Source organism: Ruditapes philippinarum, unplaced genomic scaffold, assembly GCF_026571515.1.
Source record: "Ruditapes philippinarum isolate M1 unplaced genomic scaffold, ASM2657151v2 ctg22677_1_1_1_1, whole genome shotgun sequence".
In the NCBI taxonomy this organism is placed as follows: Eukaryota; Metazoa; Mollusca; class Bivalvia; order Venerida; family Veneridae; genus Ruditapes; species Ruditapes philippinarum.
The window spans coordinates 9,736-26,426 of NW_026858151.1; the positions used below are offsets into that span (position 1 = coordinate 9,736).

The window sequence follows — 16,691 nt, forward strand, 5'->3', positions numbered from 1 at the left end:
AAGCGACTGCATTTTGAAGTTTATGCCAGTCGGAGAACTTACTAAGTAACGTATTCATACTCAAATTATACTTACCATGAGTGTTTAGTACACTAGCCTGAAGGTTTGAGCTCTATGTCATCCTCATTTACGGTTGCATTACTTACCTGCACTGGCCACTCTGCTTCATTCCTTTTAAGGAATTCGGGGCCATTCAACCATATGTCAAGCCTTTCAGTTATCTTGCGGATTAACTCCCCTTGACGCAATGTCGGCAGGGTTACTCTTTGAGGGGTACATACCTCCAGTCATGTGGTGACGTCAACCTCATGAATTATTGATAGTCTATTTGCAACGAAAGTCTTAAACCTTTTCGTTTCATTTTCTTATGTAACCTAACACGATCATAGAGTCCGTCCAAAGTACCTTTCAGTAATTTTGACATCAAGCTCCTCTATGACAATCTGATACAGTTTTACAGCAACTACAGCTGCTGCAAGTTCGAGTCTTGGTATCGAAATAGCCTTTATAGGTGCTAACCTAGACTTACTATAACTAGACTGCACTTACTGTGCCCCTTCGCGTCATACACTTTTAAGTACAACGCTCGATCCATAGGCATACTCAGAATGAATCACTAAACATATGTAGTTCAGCTTTCAAGGTCGACCTGTCGAGCTCACCTGGTATTATACATCTATCTATACTTACCTTCGATAGTGCTGGTAGGCTGGCTAGCCACTGCAACCCATTTTTCAGCATCCGCGTCTGGAATTTGTTCGTCCCAGCTAGGTTTGTTTCTACCAGCACGTTGTAGAATCTAATTTTTGGTGTTAACGTCACTGGTGCAACAAGCCAAGCGGATCATAACATGAACTGGCAACCGACGACAGATATTACGTCTTGTCGTACCTTTGTGACCGGAGATTTACATCAAACGACAAAATGATTCATACTTATACCATTCACTGTAACCCAAGTGTTGCTCACATGACGATTTCGTTGTCAGGTCATTTTTTCCTTTGACTTGAGCTCGATCCGCTTCCGGGATCGAATTCATTTGACATGTTCATCAAATAGAGGAGCCACTTTGTCAGTCTGAAGCCCATAAAGAAAGAAGTTCTTCATTTTCTGCGGCAAGTCTTATTCCGAACTAGAGCTAATCTGCTTTAAGAGGTATCACAAGAAAATTTTATCGTATTGCGTCTTCCGCTTTCTTGACTGAGATTTATAAGTATTTTTCATTGCCGTGCGCTTTCAAGAGCCGCAAACTTGGTGAAGAAGTAAGTCACACATATAAGATGGAACGTTCATACTGAATCCTTTGGTTCCATGTGAAAATTTCTTGAAGGCCACCAAAGGAATATTAAAGAATTCCTATCATGCTCACATTAATCTTACTGAGTGAAACATGGCTTTCTATGTCGCAAGCCAATGATACTGGGCTGCCGGAACCAGCATTTAAAGTACGCCAGTAATACTGTTAGTTTTAGGTCGGGAAACTTGAAAGATTGTCATTCATGATGTGCTGATCTTAGCAGCACAGTCAAAAGACAACTCTTACCTTACCCGCTTCTTTGGGTTAAAAACTGGAGTATGAGGTGATCCAAATCGTCGGGTATTATGCATCCCGTCTGGATCTAATAAGGAAGCATAGCTCTATCAATATAACCATATCACCGTTTCTTTTACATTATCAATAACTTTTTCCTCTTGAAAGTTTATCGGATATAAATAGAGATAGTCTTACGGGTAGACTACCTTCACGTTATGTTGGAAGACTTCGTCTGGGGTTTCCTTCCACGGGACAATTTGTAATGAGTTTTCCTTTATTCTACTGTACTTTCGAATTCTGAAGTGCACAGTACGGTTCTTCCTTGTGACTCCTGGTGCACGGCTCTTGACATCGGGAAGATCGGTTGACCCATATAACCTTAATGTTTTGCAACTGTGTACTAGAACAACACTGAATTGATACTGCGGTTTGATCATTTGAACAGATCCATTACATGTGGGTCCTATATATCCAGGCTAATATTGACTAATGCATAGGCTCACCGTATATGTCCCGACCTTCGCTCTCTTGTCCCCAGATGCGTCTAGGTCGGTTGTGCATTCCCCAAGCTAATCACTGTTGTTTACTATCAATTTTTGTTAAAAATATAGTTATATAAATTTAGATACAATTAAGGTGTTCCACTACTGTATGACTAGTCTGAGGCAATAGACTGCAAGGATATGGCAGGTTTTATACAGACATACCTTTGAAGGTATGGGCAGACCATTTAATGCACTATACTGATTATTTTTATATCTTTGCCATTTATAATTTTACCAGACTATGTTCACCGTGGTAGTTAACGTGGAACTTACATGGTTTCTTGATTCAACGTCTAAGACAGTTCAAGACGCGTTTTACAAGGCTTTCGCTACAAGGTTCGCCTTCACTCCTTCATCAAGGAGAGCGTACTTTATCTACATGCATGTTTTTGTTCCGACGGAACGACAAGGAAGAATATGCGGTAACTTACTCTTGTTTTCGTTTACACTCGCTTCGGAAGCCGCAACATATTATCCTCACTGAAATGTTGTTGATTTTACTAGAATCTGGTGAAACATTGTATATGTTTCCCGGACACTCCTGAACCTCACAAAACTAATATGTGCCTACAAATTTTAGCAACATGTTTGATATATATATAGTTACTTGAACAGTTTGTCACATAAATAAAATTTTTTTGCTCTCTTGATAACATCAGTATATTTGAAATCAATATATAGGAGCGAAACTCTGCGACATTGCCTTAATTTTATGGAGCACTTTTTAAACATAAAACATGATAAAGTCGCATAGCGGAATTTCTCTAAGGGAGAATTTACCTGAATTCTTACTTAATAGAAGGCCAGTGGACAGTGATACTAATTTATTAGGCTGAGATAGGGTTAATGTTGGGAAATTTTCTTTGCGAAAGTTCGCTGGATTTGTTTTGTGACATCATTCGCGAAGTCATAACATACATTGGATATTTGGCTGCACTTGAAGCGTGTCCTCACGAAGGGTATAGAACTGGTTAAAACTTGGTCGAGAGCATGCCTCTATAGGGTCTACTTGCACGTTCGACCCCTGGGAACTCGAGATGTGAAGTGGAAGTCTCTCTAACCATTTAGTGCGTAGGAGTTTTTCGCGGATTTCACATCGAACATAAACCTAGACTGTGTCAGAGGTCATATGACATATTCTCCATAATGGAGTTGACAGTTTCTTAGACCATTTAAAAGCGTCATTACTTTATATATGGCACGTGCATTTTAATAAATTATCGTCACATGGACGGGCCACAATGTGGTTTACCGTACTAATTTAAGGATTTCTTTAGCCTTAATAAGCTTTCGTCGCTGAGCAAAATTACAACGTTATTCTTCGATACAATAATTTTGCTTCACCGACACATTGAATTATATTTAATTAATTTAATCTATTTGTCAACTTATCCCTTGTCCTTCGATTTGTTTCAGAATTGCTGGATATTTCAATAATTCAGTCAGGATTCCCAACTAAACTTAAATTAACTCCGGTTATAATGGTACCAATTAAACGTTATTGAGTATAAATTTGGTCTTGATGGTAATCATTCAAAAGATTTTCACTAATTGTATTGTCAGGTAAGTCCTTTACGTAATTTTCAACCTGAACATCGGTTGCTGGCTCGTCAGGTAAGGATAGCACTCCACCATCGTCGGAATCTTCTTCTTCCATCTCAGCTAGTTCTAGCTCGTGCCGGGCCGACTGCAGTTCGAGCTCCCGGCGAGCCTCCTCGCTTCTGCACTCTGTTTCTTGTTTTTCTTTCAGCTGACGGAGGCGCAGTGCTGCCCTCCGCTTGCGTGAGGCTGTAGAGCTACACGTTTCAACGGAATTTGCACAACTCGTGTATTCTTGATTCTTCTCCATATTCACTTCAGCTTCGTTGCTGGTTACATTACTTGCCATCTTTAGATGATACGGAATATATGTTTACGAATATAATCCAAATAAATACGGTTTTAATCCAATTAACTTTCACCTTTTCGTTAATAGATTATGTTCAATAACTGTAGGATAACACGGTGTTCAATAACTGTAGGAACTATACTGTTCAATAACTGTAAGAACACAGTGTAGGTTACGTGGGTGGCTGAGAGAGAACACGTTAATACGGGTGTTCGCTTCGACTGTTCACCAAATTACAAAGACACTACGACACAGTCGTAATGGGCAGCTTCACTAAGTTTAGGCAACAAAAAGATGCAATTCACGCGCTATATTTTCCACTTTTATTCCAGAAACAACACATAGTCTAAGGAGTATATAGTGTATCTAACGTATATAGCGTATATAGCGTAGATAGCGTAGATAGCGGTTATCTGAAAGTTAAACAGTTATACTTCCATTAATAACAATTAAAACAACATACAAAGAATGCATACATACTTACAAATAAACAAGTCACATAATTATATAATTCATCCTTAACAAATACTGTGGGAATCCTGCTGCTAGTAATGTTAACAAAATTTATTAATTGATAGAATTACAGATTATTTACTTTTCAACATCAAAACTTTAACTAGGATACAGTTTTATCTATCTTAACATAAAATTGTAAATGTATTTACCTTAACAATAATAAATGTAATTATTTTAGAACAAAAATTATTTTTAAACAATAATTTTTTCCGAACGAAGGCAAATAAAAAACAAAAATAAACTTACTGAACAATGGTATCTGTGCCCGAAACTTAATAAATAGAAATTCACAAGATTTGTACTTCACATTCGAAATCTTATTTTCAAACTGCGCCTTGGAAAGGCGGCAAATTTTGCATTTGCATATAATTATTATTTCTAGGGACAGTTTTGACCAACCAAAATGCAGGAAGCGCCCTCTAAGAAAATAAAAGTAAAACTTGATTTCTAAATATGGGGATCATTGTAATTTCAGGGAAGCTAGTCTTGGAGGGAAAGAGCGCATAAATAAACTGGCTGGAACGTTTGGCATGATTTTGAAACAAAACATATTTCTAAACATTTTAACGGTCCTCTGATATTAAACAGCACAACATCGAGTCTGGACAAAGAAAATACAGAATTCAATCTATTTAGAAGTTATTTAGTTTATAAAGTCATATATAAGGTGTAATCTTTCAACTCTTATTTTGAAGATAATAAATTAACGCGAGGAATTTATGTGATGAAAGAATACTATGACATAACAATATTTTTTAGAACAGAAGCTAATTGTCGAAATTTTGTAAAATGACGTTGTGATTATTGTGTGCACTTTGTTCTTCATGGTAAAAATGGATCATATTACAATTGTTTGGCCATTCATATTGAGGATTTTTATTGCATTATTACAATCTCCATACATTCATACAGTCATCTGATCGCTGTTAGAAAGATGATGATCTATATAGAGAACAAACTTTAATGAAATACAGTAGAACTTCGGTAAGTCGAAGTTGAAAGGACAGCGTAAACTTAAACACATCTGGAACATCTGACTCATAAATCAATCTAAATTTAATAAAAAAAAATCGAACTGTTGACGTTTTTACAAGCAAGTTAACAAAAAGGCTTAAACAAAAAGAAAGGGTGATTACTAACCCAGCTTTTTATAGTAAACATATTCTTGTGTGGATTATCACGCCAACATCAGGTCACAGAATTACTCAATGAAAGTACATGTAGTTATTACTGTTTTACTTTCAAATACCACTACGGCATAGTTGTTATCCGGAACTCGACCGATGTGGGTTTTTCCAATACGATATCAACGTGACCCGGTACAAACAAAGATCAGCTGATCGCCATATTGTAATATCGTCGTATCAAAATGCCAACTAAAAGATGTTCGTGGGGGACTTGTAACAGCGACAGCCGATACTCACACAAGGATTGGATGAAGGATGTTTCTTTTCTTCCCTTCCCTAAGCCAGCGATTGACTTGGAGAGGTGTCGTCTGTGGATTAAACAGTGTGGTCGTCCCCACAGCGACTTGTCAGTTGACAAGATCAGACCTCATCACTTTGTTTGTTCGAAGGTGAGAACTTCAATACAGTGTATTTGTTGTCGTACTATTTCTGAGAATATTTTATCTTTGTCTCGCATTACTGTCTGGTCCGTTTCCAACTGCCGACTGATTTCCATGAGAAAATTTTGAGTGGGTGGGGTAAAAAACCCAAAGATATTTGTCAATTTGATCCGGCCGTTCCAATATGTGTTTCATATAGAAATGTTTAAGATATTTTCGATTTCATTTATTTCTGATTTTGTGTTGATATATTTAGTTACTGGTATTGATCTGATGGTTCTTGATGCACATTATTCTTAGGCTAATGGAGATAGATGTATGTACATGTACTGTATAGGATCTGATAGCCTATGCACCAATGCCAAGTTCACATTTATTTTTCCAAAACATAATTTGGGTTGCATCCTCTGCTTTTTAGCTTACTTATGAGTAGATCTACCAAAATAGAAATAAATTATCAAAATATTTTAAGTTTTCTTGATATAATTTCAGCATTTCTTTCTTGAATCTGGATAAATAGTGCAAGTGCATACATTATAATGTGGTGTATATTTTGTATTTCAGCACTTCATTGATGGAAGTAAAGATCCGGTAGCAGCTAAATATCCATCTGCATCTACACCCAAAGCCAGGTCAGACAGGAAGAGGCCAGCTGAGTCCTTACCAGTAACACCAAAGATGAAACAGAAGCATGCTGACCAACCTTTAGATCTACCAGGTGTGCAGACTGAGAACATTAGTGATACAGTGATTACTCTCCCCATGTTTCATGACATTCTAGACTCAAATCCTTCTTGTAATTCTGAAAATGATCTATGTTGTGAAGAAAATGTTAATGTCAATGATCAGAACAACAATGTTACATCTGATAACACATCAATTTGTGCAAGTAAAGATAAGTTTTTTGTAGACAATGTGACAGAAAATGACAAAGACTGTTTCTATTATACTGGTGTTCCAACTTTAGTTCTATTACATTTCTTATTTTCATGGATTAAACCTTCAGCTCAGAAAATCAAACTGTGGGATGGAAAGAGAAAACATTTGCCAGGAAGAAAAGGTGGTAGACAGAATAGGAAACTGTCTCTTTTTCATGAAATGATTTTGACTCTTGTTAAGATTAGAAGAGGCTATGGCAACAAACATCTCTCTTATCTATTTCATGTATCTGAAAGTCATGTGTGTCGCATTTTTCTAGCTTGGGTAAATCTGTTGAGTCAGTGCCTCAGTCCACTCATTATCTGGCCTTCTAAAGAAATAAACAAGGCAAACTTACCAAAGAGCTTTTCAAATTATCCTAGAACCCGGGCAATTATTGATTGCACTGAATATTATGTTCAAAAACCTCTACGTCCTGCAGCTCAGAAAGCAACATGGTCTTCATACAAACACTCTAACACCTTAAAACAGTTAATAGCCATTACTCCAAGTGGAGCTATTTCATTTTTATCTGATGTTTACAGTGGCTCAATTTCTGATGCAGCTATTGTAAGAGAATCCAAATTTGTAGACTTAGTGGAAGAAACTGATGATATAATGGCTGACAGAGGGTTTAATATTCGGCATCTTCTTCTGCCAAAGAAGGCTACTTTAAATATACCTGCTTTTACACATGGGAAGGTGTTAAGTTCTAAGGCTTTGAAAAGATCTAGAGGTATAGCCAAAGTCAGAATTCATGTGGAGAGGGCAATATGTAGAATGAAGACCTTTAAAATTCTGTCCGGCATCATACCACTTAAATTCAGATTTATTTTATTTCAAATCACCAAAATTGTTGCAGTTTTGTGTAACCTTCAGCCTTGCCTTGCACAATGACTCCAATACTCTGGGTTTCCCCTGTAAATTGGGAACATAACCGATATCCAGATATCATATAGTTGCAGTTTTGGTGAAGTTTTTGCATGTAAAACAAAGCAAAAAATAGAAAAAGATAGATGTATTATCATAGATATATTTATTTTCCATATCTATTGTGTAAAATCATGTTCATAAAGTTGTTAGCAATATTGAACAATACAATACTACACATTTCAGTGACAATGATTGTTTGTCAGAATAACAAATACACTAATTATAATAGTATTACAAATCATGAAATTTATATTCAAGAACAATAATTGTAATGTACATGTTTTATGATGTTCTATCAGACTATCATTCTTGACACATTACATTATTTTTACCATAGTCTCTTAGTATTCATAGTATGTAACATCTTGTGACTTATACATTGAAACAAACCTGTTAATGAGAAAAATAAAACAACATGGCTGAACGAGAATAATGTTTTCTTTGTTTGTTTTGGTGTTTTATTCAATACCATGGTAGTCAGTAAACCTACCCACAATTACTGGCAAAGTCCAGGCTTCTGTCACCCAAACTGTTTACCAGTACTAATGAATGGTAACAATTAAACGCATACTAATTAAGGTAACGTTAGAGCAAACGACCGGTTGTGTAATTTACACATGTCACACAAGTTGATTGGAAATCATCTTCGCAGCTAAAAATCGTGTGAAAAATGTCTCGAGATCAAAGGTGTCAAAATAATCAAAGGACTTCAACTTATTTGTGGTAAATAGTACTCGATTGATTCTTTACGGACAATGAAAAAACTTCGACACATAAACTCCTAATAGAAGTTCGACTCCTAGAAGTTCTACAGTAGCTCTTTAATAACTGATTGCTTTTAGCAGATATGCATACAAACTGTAACAAAAATAAATATATTGTTGATGTCTAAAGAAAGTCGCCTTAATGTTTTCAATTAAAAGCGTTATACATTTTTATGTGGTACAATTTCCATAACATGGTTTGTTAAATAATATAAACATGTTTCTGTTGAAAAAAATAAATGAACTAAGAGAATTTCAAGTTTGTATTAAAAATTCAACTTTAAATAGTGATGCAGTATCAGTTAGTGATGCAGTATCAGTACGGTACTGGCAAAATGACTACAATCAGTATTTCTTGTTTCAGAAAAAAATTGGATTTTTGTTAATTATGTCCTACATATAGCTTCAATACATAAAATGAGGAAGTATCATGAATGTCTATAATCATACTTGTGACTGCTGCACAGAATAATGTTCTATTGACATCACAATTAATATTAATAATGAAGAACCATCTCCCTGAACCCCGCCCCTTTGTTACAATGATGTTGAAGATTAAAGGTAACTTTGACCACTATCATTTATCCTATTTCAAGTATTATTAATTGAGTTACTACAGTGTTGCAATTAATATTGTAAATAGATGCCCTCATTTTGTGCATGTAAAACTGCATTAAGTCTAGTTACTACTGTCTTGCGCTCATAATAATTTTCAAAATATTACCATTTGAGCGCAAGAGTGTAGTAACTCAGCACAGTCCAAATATCTAAGAAAGAAAAAAAGATTAACATTGTTTTGTTAATTTATTTGCTTTCTTCTACACTTTCTTTTCATATTCTAAGAAATCTTAATTAAGAAATGATAGAATAACATTTAAAACAGAATGTTTTTTGCTTCTCTTGTAAAATTTACAAATATACAGTTACTACAGTCTTGCGCTAAACCCTCGATATACAAGTGCTAGAATGAAAAACAATCACACATATTTATTTGAACTACCTTAATTTCCAATGTTAATTTTTTAAGCTGTTTGCCTGTATACCTAATATATACGATGGATAATGATTTTCCTATAATTCATGTACGTTAAACCAAGGAAAAGTGTCTTTGTCCGACGCCAGATTTTTATTTCGCTTAAAAATTCTTCCGCAACAATGGAAAATGTAATGCCAGTCCAAATCACTGTGGAAGCTACATAGCACTTTTAAAGATATATTGTAATAAAGCGTCAGTCATCTTGCATCTAAGGTGAATGTTGAAATGATTGTCTTGTTTAATGGACTCGACAGCTGCTTAAACACAACACTTGAGCCATTAACACAAATCTTAAAGCAAATCATGTCTTGAGTTATATAACACGTAACAAAGTGGCTATCAATAATTGAAAATATGATGACCTTATAATACAAAAAAAATATGTATTTATAGTTGTCTGTCAACAAGAATTCACTGAAGAGTAGTTTGCTTTTTAAAACGTTACCACGGTTAATAATTTATTCATAAACTGTGGTTTACAGTTCTGTTTCACATACACTTTCGAGATCTGGTGTATTGTTCTTTAATAATCCTTCGGGGTGGCCTTTATGCATGAATCTTTTAACTACCCTCAATTTTACCAATGCAGAATTCACGATACTTTTAAACCGTTTGGGTTTCCTTGAGTCAGAAATTAAATTTGTTGGGTTACCAGACATTGGTGACGATAACATGCGCACATATTCCTTTTTGACGTTTTCGGTAGTTGAAATTTGAATGGTACCCGGGCGAAGGGTAACCGATGCATCGGGAAAAGCGATTTTGCGTTTATTTACCTCTGCGACTGAACTTCGGTGATGCATGCAGGCGTTTAGCGGGTCACGTATAGCACATGTGCTTTTCTCTACTGTTATTTCTGAAGAATGGTGCGTATCTGCTTGTTCTCGGGTAGAAACGGAAGACCTATGGCAAATCTCTAGCTCACTCGCGAGGTCCAAATCGCTGCTTGTCATAGACTCTGAACTTTCTCGTGGATAGTATGACGTGTTGCTATCATTTGAAAATGTCCTATTTTTGATTGGACAAGGTGTTTTGGCCAAATTATAGCTTGAGCATGTACAGAAACTTTGTAAGCAATTATTATTTTTAAACAGTTTCCGTAGACTACTGGTAATGTGCGAGTAATGTCCTGTTCCATCTAGTAATTCAAGCAAAAACTCAGCTCCATTTTGTTGGTTCCAGCATGACTCAAGAACAGCTTCCCATAAGTCATCTTGTTGGCCGACACTTTTGTTACTTGAATTTATACTTCCATAAAGCTGCTGATTTATGACATTCTTGCTGAATAACTCGTCTATGATAATCTCCACATCAACGCTGTTCTTCAACTGACAAACTGGGCATCGTCTGGAAATTATATGCTTCGGTCTCAACCTAAGACCTGTCTCATAATGGTGCCATATTTGTTTCGAAAGGTAGGGGTAAGCAACTTTAAGAGCATCAAGAAATTTGATCATTGTTTCGTAACTTCTGTTAGTTATGATGAGCACGACTGACCGCACTTGCCTTTTTCTGTCATCACTTTTGTATATCAGCCTACGGTCATCCTCTGTAAGACATCCATTCTCAATAGCGCTATCTTCAATCTCGTCCACTTTAACATCGGCTGTTAGATTAGGAATGCAGGATTTTATGGCGTCTGCTAAGGTATCTGGAAACCGAAAAAAGTGAATATAACATATACTACCTTTGTGCGTCCGTCATTATAAACTTACTAAGATATTTAAAAAAAAAATGAAATTACATGTTTCATAAATATCTTAAAAACAGCATCCATGTAACTATAACATGAAATTACATGTATTTTTTTAATGATAAGGAATAAACGATAAGTACATATACATATATAAATATGTAATTTTAGGTAGGAAAGCACAGAGCACCTTTTTCAGACGTACTAGAAACTCATAAGTCTTAGAATCTTCTATACATGTATTTACCTCTTTCTCGTCTTTTCCGAATTTTCTTACGAGGTTTGTGAAGATGGCAGCTGTTCACGCGCTTCCTGCCTGTATAAATATTATGGACACTCATTATCAACGAGCACTAAAATTCTTTTCTTTACGTCCGGATGTAATTCTTCTATACATGTACTAGGGTAATGGCTTTGGGTGACACTTTTCTGTTATCTATCTGATTTCCTGGAAATATTCAAAACATTTTTATTCAATTTGAATTAAGTTTCAATTTTCAAGTGACGCAAATATTTAAAAAAAGTAAAAGAACAAATCAAAGTTACCATAAAAAAATCTCATTTTTATTAAAGTTTAAGTAAATTTTGATTGTGTATTTATTCCATTTCATTTTACGATTACAAAAGATCCATATCAAGCTACCAAGTTCTGTCGAAATATTAAAAATTGATGGTGCTAGCGGCACATCCAATATAGGTTTAACAGCACCAGAATTCGGTAGTCGTATCAACCTTATATTAATTTATAAAGTAAAAATAATGACAGCTAAGAGATGTCTATTCTTAGCTTTGTAGAATAATATCTACAGGGTGACCTACTAGCATTAATATAATTTTACAATCAAACATTGTAAACAGTGTTATCATTGTACTGTTTAAATAATAATATAATATTATCATATTTTACTATTGGGCTCATTTTACATTAGCAAATTCATTATGCTAAAGATAGCGTAATCCAGTTGTCAGTATGCAAACATGCATTTTTATCAACATGTAAGTCAAGTTTTATACCGCCATTTGCGTAAATTAAAGAAAATATTAATTTGGTGGCTTTATCAACCGTCTTTATTTATTGGCCATTGATCATGAGAAGTTAAATAGAAACAGTCAATACTTGTACTCGGATATTGTCATTACTTGTACACAGTAGTCAAAAATAAAAATTATATTGACGTCTCTGGGTCAGAATCTCGAGACAGGCACAAAATAGCACAATATCTCGTCGCGCAGTACTATTAATAATTATATTAGTTTGACTATTGTACAGTACACAGTAGAGATTGTCTTTACTTGTACACAGTGAATATTATCGTTGTACATGTACATAGTAGAAATTGTCGATTGTTTTCAGCAGAAATTGTCTGTACATGTACTGGTATCCTTCGATCATATTTACCGGACAATCGACAATTTGGGGTTTTTCTAATGTATTAACTGTTGGAGTTCCCCTCGCTGTATATCAAAATATTCATATTAATTCATGACTTTAAAATATTTTTAAACACAATGTCCGGTAAATTGAGTTAATTGTCTATACCTTATTTTTTTCTCTTATAATGCCCTAATTGAATGTCAAAATGTTATATGTCGTGCTTTATAAGGTAATTTTTACGCGAATTAGGAACCCAAAATCACTTGGGTATAATTTTATTGTTTTTCATGGTTTAAAATAAAAGTTATAGCGAAAAAAAAACAACATTATATTTAATTTAATTATGTTCTGTAATATGACGGATCCCACTACACAGTAAAAAGTGCCTGTACTTATGTTGCATATATTAATTTTGATATTTTGAGTAAAGTAGAACCTGTCGATACTTGTATACTGTAATAATACTTTGATATAATTCATTCTCGCCGACATAATACCTCGGATTTCCAACATATTGGACATTGCGAGAAGAAATTACATCAACGTGTATACTGTACAGAACAAATGTAAACATTTACTTGTATTAAACATTTTTGTACTTCTTTGAAACAACAAGTTTATGGTATAAAAAAAGATAGAAAAGTAAATTGTTAAAAATGCTGTATAACTTTCGTCCTTTCAGCCTTCTTCAGCGGCATTTATTATACATACAAATTATATATGTAGATGACATATACATGTATATTATACCTACATTGTACAATTGTAAATTAATGTTTATTTTCACATATAAATGTACAGTGGATGTGTATGAAATTTTATTGAGTATTGGCCTTATACATTAAAATACGCTGCCATTCATTAGAAATATACAAAAGGCTATGATTTAAAGTTTACGGTTATTAATAAAATTCGACTTACATGTTCCATATCTAATCCGACAGACAGTAGATACCAATATATTGTCAAAATAAACACACTTATCAAGACTATATTATGTTCATATTAATGTGCTGACCAGATTTTACATACATGTTGTATGACTCATATTTAAATGTCGGGCAGTTATCTGATAGGAGCCTAAAGATCGTGCTATGCTTTGATAAGTATCAAATAATTTTCAATTTTGTTAGAGATATTTTTACCATAAACGCTCATCTCTAATGTAGTTTTTGCGTTTATACTTAAATGATTTTAACAAAATAGTTTTTCAAAGATAGTGTTCACGATGAGAACGCCTTCTTCGTAACCCATGGATTCGGGGCGTACGATCAGGTGCCAGTACAAAACAGCAGTCCAATTATTTATGCATTAAGCTATCTGGATTGTGACAAATTAAATCTAATTAGAACTTACAATCAAGCGTAAATAAAGCACAAACTTGTTTTGCCCCTCTTTGAAACGTGGTTCATCTGTCGATCTGTACGTACGTACTGTTAACTTTGTCAAATGGATTTCACAAGAAGAGACAATGCCCATGGCATAATCCTCGTTTATTTTGAAATTATTAGATCAAGGTCATAGTAACATTATGTGTAAAATCTTTTATGTGCATCTGTTGGCCGATAAGCGGAATAACTGTACTAGTATGGGGAGAACCATAAAGGCAACTACAGTTTATGAAGTGAAAAAAATGGGCAAACTTATTGTGTTATTAGAAAGCCTGCAATGTTTTTCCTGGTCATCTTGGGTGTAACCATATAAATTTGGTATGTTTTAAAGGGTCTCTATGGAGGTCTGATGAAATGGGACAAAAAAAGTACACTTGTTTATCTAAAACCTGCAATTGGCAAGTGCTGTAATTTGTCTCAAATAAGGTAAAACATATTTAAAAAAAAATGAAAACGAGATAAAATATTGGTTTTCCTTCCTGTGTATCATTTTCATGTCCACCTGGACCTAAATTCTGATTGGCTCTCTTTTAGTATCGTTTTGAACATATATACCGTGCTATTTTGATACATAATGATATATCTATTGTGCAATACAGTTTTCTACGGAATGCCGTTAGGGCCATCGCCTATGAATGTGTTGATCTGAAACGCGATAGTCGATAGTACGATGGTGAAAACGCGAAATCACGAAACTACGATGGTGAAAACGCGAAATTACGATGATGAAAACGCGATAGTACGATGATGAAAACGCGACAGTACGATACTACGATGATGAAAATGCGATAAACTTTCGTGTTTTCACCATCGTACTATCGCGTTTTCACCATCGTAGTTTCGAGATTTCGCGTTTTCACCATCGTAGTTTCGTGATTTCGCGTTTTCATCATCGTACTGTCGTGTTTTCATCATCGTACTATCGCTTTTCATCATCGTACTATCGCGTTTTCATCATCGTACTGTCGTGTTTTCATCATCGTACTATCGCGTTTTCACCATCGTACTGTCGTGTTTTCATCATCGTACTATCGCGTTTTCATCATCGTACTATCGCGTTTTCATCATCGTACTATCGCGTTTTCACCATCGTAGTTTCGTGATTTCGTGTTTTCACCATCGTACTATCGACTATCGCGTTTCAGATTAACACATTCATAGGCGATGGCCCTAACGGCATTCCGGAATGCCGTTAGGGCCATCGCCTATGAATGGTTTGATCTGAAACGCGATACTCGACAGTACGATGATGAAAACGCGAAATCACGAAACTACGATGGTGAAAACGCGACAGTACGATGGTGAAAACACGATAGTTTATCGCGTTTTCATCATCGTAGTATCGTACTGTCGCGTTTTCATCATCGTACTATCGCGTTTTCATCATCGTGCTTTCGCGTTTTCACCATCGTAGTTTCGTGATTTCGCGTTTTCACCATTGTACTATCGACTATCGCGTTTTAGATCAACACATTCATAGGCGATGGCCCTAACGGCATTCCGTAGTTTTCCGATGCACTGGCCTACATATGAAATTGTAAATACATGTACTCGGGTCACGATTATAAATGGTTATCTATAAGTAGGCTGTTTAATTTTAACAAATTTCAAGGATATGTTATACTTCATATCAACTATCACACGATTAGTTAGTCATCTGAGCTTATGAAGAAGGAATCTTTTAACACAGGGATCATAGGTTCGAGCCCTAATCAGGTCATGACATTGTTTCTTCATATGACACCAGTACTGGTTGGTTCCAAGAAGCGGACTGAAAAGTAATTATTATATGTTGCAAGAACTTGTTTCGCAATTGAGCTTTAATAAAAATATTTAAACCATATACAACATTATAATACACCTTGCTCAATTATGACTAAAATCATTTTTCTTAGAGTAACTTAGAATTTCCCCAATGAGAAATAATTTAAGATTCATTCAGTACATGTATTCACTCTATTTGTCATGTGAGATTATCTCAGAACACTGAATTATTCATTCAAGTTGTGGTAGACAAACACCAAGTACCAAGGGCAATAACTACGATATTAGCTGGAAATCGAAATGTCACAATTCACATTACAGATAAATGAACTTGTACAAAATGTTATTGAGAATTTCCCAGATATTACTATACAGTTTAACCCTTCCCCCCCCCCCCCCCCCATGAGCATATTGTGAAAATGGCCGTTTTCACTAAAAAGCCTCCTGTTACAAGTTCAAACTGCTATGAAAAATGCTTCAATACTAATCAAACTTGGCACAAATGTTGACTGGACCATTGCCTTTGTAACGACATGCTCAGTATTAAATTTCCTGTTACCATGGCAACGAGGGGACATCTCAAAATTGCCAAAAATCACTATTTTGCCTCGATTTTTTCCATCAAAATTTATTTCAAAGTGCTGCAACTTCTCAAGGGATTGAGATAGAGTCAAAGGCTTTTCAGCGTTGGTTACACGTTACCTTATGATCGACCTGGGGTCATTTTTAGCCTCTCACAAGTCCAAAATCTGTTGGCGATGAGGGGG

The 16,691-nt window shown here is 35.2% G+C and overlaps 2 protein-coding genes across 2 annotated transcripts; one reads left to right on the plus strand and one right to left on the minus strand.

Annotated features, from left to right (window-relative positions):
• Positions 1 to 5,777: 5,777 nt before the first annotated feature.
• LOC132752292 (uncharacterized) lies at positions 5,778 to 8,334 on the plus strand. The gene is made up of 2 exons (XM_060742601.1): positions 5,778 to 6,059; positions 6,615 to 8,334. The coding sequence occupies exons 1-2, from the start codon at positions 5,853 to 5,855 to the stop codon at positions 7,863 to 7,865; spliced, it is 1,458 nt and encodes a 485-aa protein (XP_060598584.1). The 5' UTR covers positions 5,778 to 5,852; the 3' UTR covers positions 7,866 to 8,334.
• Positions 8,335 to 9,571: 1,237 nt separating this feature from the next.
• LOC132752293 (uncharacterized) lies at positions 9,572 to 13,764 on the minus strand. Its single transcript, XM_060742602.1, has 3 exons — positions 13,691 to 13,764; positions 11,642 to 11,842; positions 9,572 to 11,352 (listed from the first exon to the last, which is right to left on the minus strand). The coding sequence occupies exons 2-3, from the start codon at positions 11,733 to 11,735 to the stop codon at positions 10,178 to 10,180; spliced, it is 1,269 nt and encodes a 422-aa protein (XP_060598585.1). The 5' UTR covers positions 11,736 to 11,842; positions 13,691 to 13,764; the 3' UTR covers positions 9,572 to 10,177.
• Positions 13,765 to 16,691: the final 2,927 nt, after the last annotated feature.